The sequence below is a fragment of the Sminthopsis crassicaudata genome, chromosome 3 (assembly GCF_048593235.1).
Source record: "Sminthopsis crassicaudata isolate SCR6 chromosome 3, ASM4859323v1, whole genome shotgun sequence".
NCBI lineage: Eukaryota > Metazoa > Chordata > Mammalia > Dasyuromorphia > Dasyuridae > Sminthopsis > Sminthopsis crassicaudata.
The window spans coordinates 278,779,637-278,792,797 of NC_133619.1; the positions used below are offsets into that span (position 1 = coordinate 278,779,637).

The following is a 13,161-nucleotide window of genomic DNA, read 5'->3' on the forward strand; positions in this document are numbered from 1 at the left end:
TGCAAAGCAGGATGGCAGAAACTAGACATGGACAAATACCTTATATCATTTACCTAAAGAAGGTCAAATTAGATACATGATCTACATATAAAGAGAGATTTTACAAATAGTTAAAACTGAGGCAAACTGAGATTAAGGGACTTGTCCAAAATTACATAGTAGGCAGTTAATAAATGTTTGAATTTGAATTATGAGAAATAGAAGGGATCTTGAAGGTCAGTTCATTGTATAAATGGGGAAATTTAGGATCAGAAAACAGAAAACAGAGACAAAGCCCAACCTGGAACTTCGGTGTCTGTACCCCTTGTCTTCCTAATCCAGAGACTGCAGTATTCACACAAAATGGGAAAATTCTATTTTTTTAAGTTATACTGAATTTTTACCAATGAGTTAGCACCACAGGTTAAGTAAACCAAATGGAGCCCATCCACCACCACCACCATCAGTAAATGGCTTCTAATATATTTAATGAATTCATCTAAGGTCTTGGATACAAAGAGAAATGGCTTCCAGCAAGAGACTCTGAGACTAAATGTCTTTGTAAAGATCTTAAAAAAATAAAATAAAATAAGATTCCTACAGTCATTAACTGACCTATTAAGAGACTGATATGAAGATTTCCCTGGTATCATTATTTATCTGGAAACTTTCAGAGAAGGCAAAAAAAAAACAACAAAAAACCTTTTAATAGAAAAAAACAAAAACCTCTTTGGACAGATAGCTACAGAGAAAGAGAAAGAAAAGGAAAAAGGGAGACAAAGCTGCTTTCTTATCAAGTCTTCTCTGAGTCACTTGCCAATAACAATGAATAGCAGAGGAAGACCAAGTTTAATTTTTAAAAAATTTAAAGGAATCCTAAATTCCTGGGGATCAGCAAATAGATTGTGATAAATGAAGAGAACTATTTGAATATGTTTTCTTATTTTTCTATAAACTGAAAAAAAATGTGTTAATCTCACAATAGTTCTGTGAAGCAGGAAGCTCTGAAAATCTAGTTCTCATTTGATGGATGAAGGGAAGAAATCTAGAGAAAATGAGCAAATGAGGTATTGAAATATATTAGAATGTGAATTGGTTATAAATTAAGAAAAATTCAAACCCAAATATCTTTGATGCTGTGTGGCCATGTTGTAGCTTTCCTAGACTCAGTTTCCTCATCAGTAAAATGAAGGGGTTTCATTGGATGGCTTCTAGGTTAATGAGCTTAACAACTGGTTTGCTCATACTCAATAGACTTGAACCCAATTTGCCTATTCTTGACCCAGTAACTTCATTCTTTCTGGGCCACTCTTCCTTTTTATATACAATTATAGGAATAGGTAGGCAGAACAAGTCAAGTATAATCATGCTATTTAATTTACTAGTGTTTAAAGAATAGAACAAAATGTTATATTCTATTCCATGGATAATAAACACATACTAATACCAAGGAGCCAGGCCAAAATGAAAGTCCCAAGCTTATTTTCTGACTCTTTTCATTTTTATTATCAGAGCAGAAGACAGTTTATGGGTTACAGGGCCAGCTGAGGCAATGGGAAATTCAGGGATGGGGGAAAAATGAATTTGCTTCTAATATCTTACTCTCATACTCATTAATTGATATGTTTCAACCAACAAAGTAATAAGTTTACTTTATTTCAGCAAATATAGAGATATGTACAGCAACGATATTAGCAAAATTCACATGGAAAAATACTGGGTCTCCTCATGGGAAGATCTCATATAAAGAGTTTGCAAATTAAGCATTCTTTTTTTTTTCCTATTCTGCTTTATCTTAGTCTTCACCTGTGTAATTACTTACTTCTTACATAAGTCACAGAATTGAAGATCAGATCTCAAAATCCAAATTTTGTTGTTGTTGTTGTTGTTGTTGTTGTTGTTGAGGCAATTGGGATTAAGTGACTTGCCCAGGGTCACACAACTAGGAAGTGTTAAGTGTGAAAAGTTAAGTGTAAGATCAGATATTCTTAACATTGAGTGTGTGACTTAGTATTTGAAGTTTTCCATTTACAAAAGGAAAAATAAACTTTAACACTGTCTCCTAATGACATCACAGGAACACTGTGAGAATACCTGAAATGTGAGTCAATTTTGCACTTCCTTAAATAATCCTGCATTTTGTAGCTTACATTTTGTATCCCTGACCAACAAAATAAAACCACCCCTTCTCTAAGGTATAAATTATTATACGCTTTTTCTTTCTGTGTAGTTTAAAAACAACATTATTATATAAGCTCCTTGAGGGAAGGAAGTTTAACTTTTGTCTTTGAACGCTCATTGTTCAGAACAGTACCTGGCACATAGGGGCTTTATAAATTTGTTGGCTTCAACTGAATTGAATTATTAGGTATATGGTAAGCATTTGATGTAAAAAAAAAACTCTGAATTCATAGGCTCAAATTGAACCTTTAAATCCCTATGAACTTCAAAGTCAGCACAAGGTATTGTTATTTCTCAAATTAATATCATAATTCTCCCTTGGAAGACTAGCATATATACTACCTGACCAACTGTTGAATGAGAATTACTTCTATTTGACACACATTTTAAAACTATAACTCAGTGTTGTAATAATGTTATTTTCTAGTATAGATTGAAAATCATTTACCCAATCTGTCACTCAAATATTTATTAAGCACCTACTATGTGATGTGCAAGATGCTATGCTAAGTTCTGAGAGTGCAAAGAAAAATAAAAGAAAATTCCTACCCTGAAAGAGTTCACAATCCCAATAAATAAGACAAAATGCAAATAACTACATACAAGCAAATTACATACAAGATAAGTTGGAAATAATCAACCGAGAAAAAAACATTAGAACTAAGAGGAAGGGGGAAAGGCTTCCTATAGAAGATAGGATTTTTAGCTGGGACTTGAAGCCAGGAAATGTGGGAGAAAGAGAGAGGAAGAGTATTCCATGGATGGTAATTCTAGTGAAAATGTTCAAGGAATAAGGGGACCAGTGTCATGAGACTACAGTGTGTATATGTGGTAATGTACAGTGTAAGAATATTATAAAGTTAGGGAAGGCAGAAGGAAAAGGAAGGAAAGTTATGAAGGGCTTTGTATGCCAAAGGACCATTTATTCTATTTCCTAGTGAAGGCAGAAACTTTTTTTCAAGCACATGAATTGCTCCTCTAAGATCTAGAAACAATTATATTAATCTCACTTGCCTAAAGTAATCAAATATTATACTTTGCAAGCTAACAAAGAATGGAAATGATAAAGTTTTTAATACAAAAGACTATCTTATTGTATGTCAGTGAGACAATTTCAAGGGCTAATGATTCAGTGGTAATCATATAGTCTCAGATAGATAAAACAGTTTTAAAGAAACGTGATTTCTTCAGTTACTTTTGTAATTAATTTGAGTGAAATTTATATATGTTGTTATTAATTTCAGAATGTAGCATAGCAGATATAACTTTGGAATCAGAAGGAGCTGAATTCAGGTCTTGCCTCTGAGACATACAATTTGTATCAGTAAGAGAAAGTTAGTAAACCTTTCAGTTTCTCAGGAAACTCTCGAGGATTTTTCTATGGTCACACATAAAAAATGTCTAAGGAAGGACTTTAATTCAGTTTTTCCTGACTCCAAGTCCAAGAATATGGGGAAATGGTCAGAATAAGAGCTAGAATAAGTGGTTAATGAGGTATGTATCCAAAGCAGATGCACATAGATGCACAGCACAAAGAAGAAAACTTTTAATATTACTTTTTTTATAAATACCTACTTTCAATAGATAATTCTGTTATTCATGACACACAAGGATTTATTTTGTTAAATCATATGTGTTTCAGTGAGGTTCAAATTAACACCTGAGAAGATGTAATTTTCAAAACCTTTTTTGGATAATAATATGCCTTTCTTTGGCTCTGATCATAGTATGACATTCCCCAAGCAGATGAGGATACTCAAACACTAAAGGGTATAAAAAACCATGTTAGAATCACAAAGGAATTTCAGCTACTTTTCAAAATAACTACTGAGATATGAGGCTGATATTTTAAGTTTAGTTTTTTTGAAAGCAGCAGATGTGATAGCTATCATAATATTTCTTCTGACACCTAATGCATTAGCTTGGCAATTATAGTTTGCAAATTCCATTTCAGCACTTATCACGACATTAAGGTAATCCTAGTTTTTCAAAGGTTTGAGTGCAAGCTCTGCCAACTTGAGATTTCCAGTATGGGACTGATGCTCCTTAGCAGAAAGCTCACCACTAATAACAAAACTCCCACTTTGCTCTCAGCAGAATAAGGCTAAAATGTAAGCCATCCATGTTTATCTATAGAGACACTGTAGGATAATTGTATAGAGCTGGAAGGTCAGAGAAGTCCCTAAAACTCTCATGAATGAAGAATGAACTCATCTACTAAGGCTTAGAAGAGTGGTAGAGGATTGAGTCATTTGAAGGTTTTGAAGATGTTGGTTGTTGAATGTAATGCCTGAGTGGGATGCAGCAGCCAGTTGGCTCATAATACAGAAGGGTGAAACAGGAGAACTGTGCAAGTCCAGCCCCAAGAGGGAGGGCTCTGATGTGGCCTGAGGGTTTGTGGGTGGAGACTACTGTTGCTCTTCTTCATGCAGAAATCAGAATATTCAGCCCTGCTCTGAATATGAAGTTAATTAGCAACATGAACAATGCTTTTTCATCAATTTCCCTACTGTAACCCACTTAAAAGCACAAGAAAATTCAGAGGAGTAATTTTTATTTGCTTATTTCTACAAGCATTTTCAACTCTCATTTTTTTCATTCACTTTTGAATAGAATCTATATTTAAGTTTACTGAGTATTTCTTCATACATTTAATAATTTCAAGTATCCCCCTCTCCCTCATCACTTTCTTTTCTCTCTCCATGTCTCACATGAATACGGATTTTCTTAAATTAACCAAGCAGAAGCCACTTTTTGGTCAATCTACTGATGAAAGGATAATCAAAATATTCACTTTGTCCTAACTGGATCAGAAAATTATAACTTAGAAGCTAATAAATGATTACTCATTTTAAAGGCAGGTCTTAATAAAGAAATTGCTTTCTGGGTAGACTAAATACTTGGTATATACAGACATTTATTAAGTGCTCTCCCCAAATTTACCACCACAACAAAATTAGAAAGCCATCTATCTAGGATGCTTTTCATGCAATGTGACCCAAAAAACAAGAGATGAGATCAGATAACCATGGGAAGTGTGAATGAATTTAATATATACGTACTTCTCCCTATGGTGATGCTCTGCTGCAAAATGCTTATGTATAGCTGGAGGGTCAGCTGAGGTGCCGAACCCAAAAAAGCTTGGATCACCGATGCTCTGCTGAATGCCGATCTGTGGGTGAACAACTTGCCTTCTGACCTGCCCACTTCTTTCTCAATTTCTTCTGTAAGTCCATTTTTAGGAATCTGCCTCTTCTTGGTGATGCTGACATATGGCTCTTCAACTCTTCCAGCTTGAAAATATATGCAAAAGACTTCCACACACCTGGAAATGGAATCAAAATTTTTATTAGATGCCTAGAAATCCCCATTTTTATTTTTATTTTTTAGCTATCCCAACACATTTTATCTGTAGCTAGTATTCCCAGATTTACCAACATGTCACAGTACAATAGAAACTAAACTTGGAATTCTAAGACCAAGATTTCAGTTCTACTTCCACCATTATGTGCCTTAACCTTTTTCAGAATGTCATATAGGGATGATAATACTTGCTCTCTCCATAATAAGGGGTTGATGTGAGGATCAAATGACAACAAATGTGAACACATTATGCAGATGTGAGAAATAATACTTTGTCTCCATCATTAGTTCAAGAATGTGCTGGAGCCAGCTTCACTAGACTAGTGAATGCTGACTGTTAAATTTTCAATGTGGATCTTGACAAAATGCCACAAATCAAGGCTTGATTTATGATTTAAGAAAATAATGGGAAAATGGTAATAATGCATATCAGACTTAAAGTGTGTCATATATACTTTTTTTTCCCCAGAGTTCACATCCCTGCTATATCCAACTTTAACTTTTGTTTTTTAATATCATCTAATTCCCCAAGATCAGGAAGAACATGCAGAACTGAAAAAATAAAAGGAGAAGAGGAGGAGAAACTAAAAGAAAACAGAAAGAGGTTAAAGCAAGAAAAAGCAAGAGTATCAGTGAAAACATCTGATTGGTCCTGGCTCCAGCATTGTGGTTTTCGGATCCTGATATGTCCAGTGTCTCTTGAGGCTGGAGTAAGAAATAGGAAAGCAAGGGAGAATGAACAAAATGCATGGCTCAAAGGAGGTCAGAAAAGGGAAAATGGTATAGGGATAAAGTAATGGAAGAGCAAATTAGATGAGGAAATGCAAGCCTATGTCTCTTCCCTGCTAAACTACAAACTCCCTGAGGGCAGGAACTTATAATTCTTTGCTGATCATGTATAATCCAAAATATTCAAATTAAGAAGTATTTATTATACACATGCAAGACCCAGTTAAGATATGAACCTTAATTTCAAAGGACTTAAATGAAGTAAGGAAGATAATAAAAACTTAGAGCTTTAATTTTGACTGCTTTCTTCATAACAATCCTGTGAGTAGGTGATTCAAGTACTATTATTTTCATTATATAATGAGGAAACTCAAGCTCAGAGAGCTTTAGTGGTTTGGTTATAGTCACAGAGTTGGTAAGTTTCAGAGGCCTAATTTGAATTCTGGTCTCCTCACTCCAACTACCACACTGCAAAATCCAATATAAAAGCTCAAACAAGGTGGAAGGTAACTAATATCATAACTATTACTACCACCACCACCTACCACTATTACTATTACTGCTGCTACTACCACTACTACTAATTAGTATTACTACTATTATTCTATATCCTATTCTATTACTATTACTGCTGCTACTACTACTACTACTACTACTACTACTACTACTACTACTACTACTACTGCTGCTACTACTACTACTGCTGCTGCTGCTGCGCTACTGCTACCACTGCTACTGTTGCTGCTGCTGCAACTACTAGTACTACAACTCATGGGGGCTGCTTGCTACTATTACTGATGTTACTACTGTTACTGCTTCAGGGTGGCTGCTGCTACTAATTTATTATTTGCAAAATGCTTTACAAATATTTACTCATTTGATCCTCAAACCCCAGGAGGTCACTCCTATGATCCCCAATTTCACAGACAAGGAAACAGAAAAGATAGTGGTTAAATAATTTGCCCAGTATCACAAAATTAGTAAGTATATGAGGTTGGATTTAAAAATGAGGTCTCCTTGAATCTAGATCCAGGACTCCACTCACTGTGCCACCTATCAGCCTTTTCAGAAATAAGGAAATACTTAAACAATTATTAAAGTGGTATTTGTTCCTTGTTTGGCCTATGCTATGCAATAAAAATGACAGTCACCCAAATTAGGATACAGATTCATATATGGATTCATATGATGCTTCTTGTGGTAAGTGGAATTATATGTTGATCTAAATCTACTTTCTGCTAAACTGTTCCATTTTTCCTAGAAGTTCTCACCCAAAAAAGGTCTTTTTCATCTTAAAGTTTGTACCAAATGAATATGTCGCAAACATAAAAGGGCATATAATTAAGCACATAGGCACACATGTGTGTGCAAACACACACACACACACACACACACACACACAAAACAGTGAAGGACAGAGGCAGTAGTTTTCATAATTAGGATTGGGGGTAATTCTCAAACAAATAGAAATAAAAGCAATCTGAAAAAAGAATAGATTGTTTTGATTACATAAAATTAAAAAACTGAAGAAATTGAAACCATTTCTAGTCAAGGTGCTTGCTCTAAATCACTATTGATCAGAGAAATGCAAATTAAGATAACTCTGAGATACCACTACACACCTGTCAGATTGACTAAGATGACAGGAAAAAATAATGATGAATGTTGGAGAGGATGTGGGAAAACTGGGACACTGATGCATTGTTGTTGGAGTTGTGAACTGATTAAGTATATGAATGTATGGTTAATAAACCATTCTGGAGAGCAATTTGGAACTATGCTCAAAAAGTTATCAAACTATGCATACCCTTTGATCCAGCAGTGCTACTATTGGGCTTATATCCCAAAGAGATCTTAAAGAAGGGAAAGGAACCTGTATGTGCAAGAATGTTTGTGGCAGCCCTCTTTGTGATAGCCAAGAAACTGGAAACTGAGTAGATGCCCATCACTTGGAGAATGACTGAATAAATTGTGGTATATGAATGTTATGGAGAATTATTGTTGTATAAGAAACGGCCATCAAGATGATTTCAGAGAGGTTTGAAGAGACTTACATGAACTGATGCTGAGTGAAGTGAGCAGAACCAGGAGATTATTATAAACAACAGCAAGATTATACAGAGATTATTTCTGATGGACATAGCTTTTTCCAACAATGAGATGATTGAAACCAGTTCCTGTGCTCTTGTGATGAAAAGAGCCATATACACTCAAAGAGGACTGTGGGAACTGAGTGGATCACAACACAGCATTTTCATTCTTTTTGTTGTTGTTCACTTGCATTTTGTTTTCTTTCTCATTTTTTCCCTTTTTGATCTGATTTTTCTTGTGTAGCAAGATAATTGTATAAATATGTATACATATATTGGATTTAACATACATTTTTAACATGTTTAACCTATATTAGATTACTTGTCATCTAGGGGATGGGGTAGGAGGAAGGTGGGGGAAATTTGGAACACGAAGTTTTGCAAGGGTCAGTGTTGAAAAATTATCCGTGCAGATGTTTTGAAAATAAAAAAGTTTTAATAAAAAATAAGATAAAATTAAAAAAAAAACATTTGCACAAACTATTAATTCATTTTGAAATAAGATAAATTGTTGAATACAGAAATAAAATCTTTCATCAAATAACAGATAAAAGTTTGGCATACTAAATATATGTATGTATGATACATATGTGTGTGTGTATAGGGAATTGACTGTATACTACACACACACACACACACACACATATATATTTCACAATATATATGAAGATAAGGTCAAAATGGGTATATGATTTAGACATAAATGGTGATACTCTAAACAAACAAACAAATTAGGGCAACAGAAAACAGGAAATTTTTACAGCAAGTTTCTCTGGTAATGGTCTCATTTCTCAAATATAAAGAGAACTGAATCAGATTTATAAGAACCGCAAATCATTCTTCAAATGATAAATGGTCAAAGGATATGAACAGGTAATTTTCAAAGAAATCAAAACTATAGTCACTGCTCTAAATCAATATTGATTAGAGAAATGAGAAAACAACTGAGGTACCACCTCACACATCACAATCAATATCTAATTGGCTAATATGACAGAAAAAAAAACAAAAGATGTTGGAGGATAAGTGAGAAAATCGGCACACCAATGCACTATTGGTGGAGTTATGAACTGATACAGCCAGTCTACAGAGTAATTTGGAAGTATGCTCAGACTCTTTGATCCAATAATACCACTACAAAGTTTCTATCCCAGACAGATATTTTAAAAAGGAAAAAAGATCTATATGTACAAAAATATTTATAGCAGCTCTTTTTGTTGTATAAAGAATTGGAAATTGAGGAGATATTCATCAACTGGGGAATGGCTGGACAAGTGGTAGTATATTATTGTGATGAAAGACTATTGTGACATAAGAAATGACAAACAGGTGATGCTTTCAGAAAAATCTGGAAAAATTTACATGAACTAATACAAAGTGAGCAGAACCAAGAGCACACTGTACACAGTAACAGCAATATTGTATGAAATCAACTGTGAATGACTTAGCTATTTTGAGCTATAATATATATGAAACATATTTAAAATATAGAATATATGGTTAATATATAACAATATAATATATGACAATTCTGAAGGGCTCATGAGGAAAATGCTATTCATTTCTACAGAAAAACTGATGGAGTTTAAATACACATTGAAGCACACTTTTTGAAACTTTTTATGGGGGAGGTTTTGAACTCCTTTCTTTAACAACATGACTAATATGGAAATATATTTTGCATGACTATACAAGTATAATCTCTATCAAACTGCTTTCTCAATGAAGGTGCAAGAGAGGGAGGAAGAAAGAGAATTTGGAGCTCAAATTTTTTTTTAAATGTCAAAAATTTACATGTAATCCAAAAAATCATTTTTAAAAAGTCACTAAATTATTTATACTATTGATGAGATTTGAGCACCAAAATGATGTGTGTGGGTATGGAAACAACAGATGACAACAGGTTATGGAGACAAAAGTTGGAGTTTGGTCATTTAAAGAATTCACATTGGCAAAAGGAAGATTTATTTAGGGGAAAAGGTTACAGACAAATTGAAGGGATATAATAGACACTGGGAATGGTAAATATGAGATAAAGAGTGGAAGAGAATATGAAAGACAAGTTCCTCAGTAGAACTCACAATTACCCAGTAGAAAGGGAGCATCCATGAGGTTGGGTCACATGCCTTTAGCTGGCAGATTAAATCCTGAAAGGATCTTAGGACCCTAAAAGCATTAGTTGTAAGGAGGAGAAGTGGGGTTGGGACGCAGAGTGGAGTTAGGGGAGATGCCATGTAGCATGAGGCAGTGTGCTATGATTGAGCCAAAGGAGGCAGCAGCCTTGGGATGGATCATAAGTAGATTTCGTAGGGAAAATTTAACCTCAGGGACATGGCTGGGATTTGACAGGGGAGCAACGGGAGACTGCTGGAGACCCCCAAAAAGGGTGGGTCTCGGAGGTTTGACATAACTTGGATTTCAGACTAGACCACCTCCCCAAAGGCTGATCTTGGAGCTAAACTGATCTCTATCAATCTTCTCCCTGCCTGCCTCAGGGGATTTTTTATCAATTCCTCAACTAACCACGCCCAACTTTTAAAGACTTGATCCAGAGATTTCATTATTGGACACATACTTCAAGGAAGTCAATGACTAAAAGAAATGTTTCCTATATCCTAAAATACTTCAAAAACTAGAAATAAAGTGAGAACTCGATTGGGGGATGGTTGGATAAACTGTAGCAATGATTTTTTTTTTTTTTGGTACTGTAAGAAATAACACATACAAAGAACTAAAAGGAAGTATAGGAAAGTTTGATGAATATATGCAAAATAAAGTAAGCAGAACCAGAGAAAATAACTATATAATAACAATATATGTAATATATTGCTTTATATATATATAGTTTTATATTTTTATAATGTTTTATAATAAAATAACTATATAATAACCAAAAAGACAAAACTACAAAGATGCAAACGAAAAGAAAACTAATTCTAAATAACATATTTTAAGGATCAGTCTTGAGCCTGAAAGACACATAATGAACCATATCTTCCGTCTTTCCTTAGAAAGCCTATAAGTGTAGAATATTATAAGTGCTGTCAAATGCTGTCATTGTGTTTATTATTTTGGCTTTATTATTTTTATTTGCTATAAATGAGTTTTATGTGGAGTGAGGAGTGTGGGGGCAGTAAATCAAGACGTGACTGACATAAAATCCATCAAAAATATATTTTAAGGATATATCCAAGACCTATAATAAGAATTAAATACTTAATTGAATGATGGATAGATAGTATCACACTCTAAGAGGGAACAGCCACAGGCAATAAATACTTTCTTAGAAACAGGTTTTTGCTATAAAGAAGTCTTAAGATGGTAAAAACCTATGGAAAGAGTGTAATATTTAAGTCAGAGAATCTGGGCTGGTATCCTGCATCTGCATTACTTGTGGCAATCACCTAACTTCTCTGGGCTTCCATTTCCTCAGCTGTAAAATAAATGGTTAAGACTCTGGATGGTCTCTGCATCATCTACTTCTAAACTTATGAATCTGTAAATTTGTGGTCTTTAAAATCTATTTTCTAAGCTAAGGGTTAAGTAATGTGAGCTTTCACTCCTAGATTTTTAATGAAGGAATTCTAATATGAAGTGTTGGCTTATTCCTGACAGCCACAAGTCCCCTATCTTCTTCAAGGCATTTCCTTATAATTAATTGATCACAGCAAAGTTGTGAAATTCATCCACATAAAGCTCATGCTAAATCTATCCCTTCTAGCTACTGCTATTTATTATTCATTATTATTTCTATTTGAAACCCCTTTGCTATTCCTTACCTCTAATATATTTTTTCCATTACAAAGAAGGCTTATTTTTATTCTTCCTTTACAGCTCTTCTTATATAGCTATTATCAGTTTCAAAATATTCATTAACCCACAGTCACTCTTTATGTTTTATGTCAATATGAGAATGACCCATACAGCTTCACTTTAAGTGGTATTGAAATACTTATACCATATAGATCTTTTAAAAATTTATTCTAAACTTGACAAGTTCCAACAAATAAGCATTTCCATATGCAAAGAATAGGAAAAGATACTGCATGCAAAACTACTAATTTTTATTATGTATTTTTAGGATTTAAACATCTAACCAAAGCAAACCATTAGTCTCAAAATTGTCTTATCTTTGTTTACCTCTGGATTTCCTCTTTTTTTCTTCTATGTATTGTTTTGTTTGTTTTTGAGAGGCAATTGGGGTTCAGTGACCTGCCTAGGGTCACAAAGCTAAAGTGTTGTAAGCAACTTGGGCTGCATTTGAACTCAGATTCTCCTGACTTCAGGACTGGTGTTCTATCCACTGTACCATTTAGCTGCCTTTTGTTCTATATATTAAAAATATATATTCACTTTTCTATCCTTTTTCCATACTTTTGTTTCCTTAGCTGCAATATAATTTGCTTGCTCCAAAAGAATTTTAAACCCTCCCTTACAACAAATAAGCAGGATAAAATAAACTTCTATGTTGTCCATGACCATGAACGTCTCATTGTTCATCTCTAGTATAAAAAGTGAGAAGCGTGTTTTTTTTTTTATTTCTTTGAAGTCACTACTAATCATTGATCAGAATACTTAAATCTTTCAAAGTTTTTTTACAATGTTGTAGTCATTATCTAAATTATTCTCTTTGTTCTGCTCACTTCATTCTGTATCCTTTAATGTCTTCCCAAGTTTGTTTGAATTCATCCCTTTTGGCTCCACCATTTCTTACAAGATCATAATCAATTACATTTATATACCATACTTTGTTCAGTTATATTCCAAATGATTGGTAGCCCTCCTCTCTTAGTATCCAATTTTTTCTACAATAAAAAAT

At 34.0% G+C, this 13,161-nt stretch overlaps 1 protein-coding gene across 1 annotated transcript in view; it reads right to left on the reverse strand.

Annotated features, from left to right (window-relative positions):
* XK (X-linked Kx blood group antigen, Kell and VPS13A binding protein) overlaps positions 1–13,161 on the reverse strand; it is a 43,421-nt gene that overhangs the window by 15,035 nt on the left and 15,225 nt on the right. Inside the window, exon 2 of the mRNA XM_074300847.1 lies at positions 5,223–5,485. Coding sequence (XP_074156948.1) covers positions 5,223–5,485 — 263 coding nt within the window. The remainder of the gene's footprint in view (positions 1–5,222; positions 5,486–13,161) is intronic.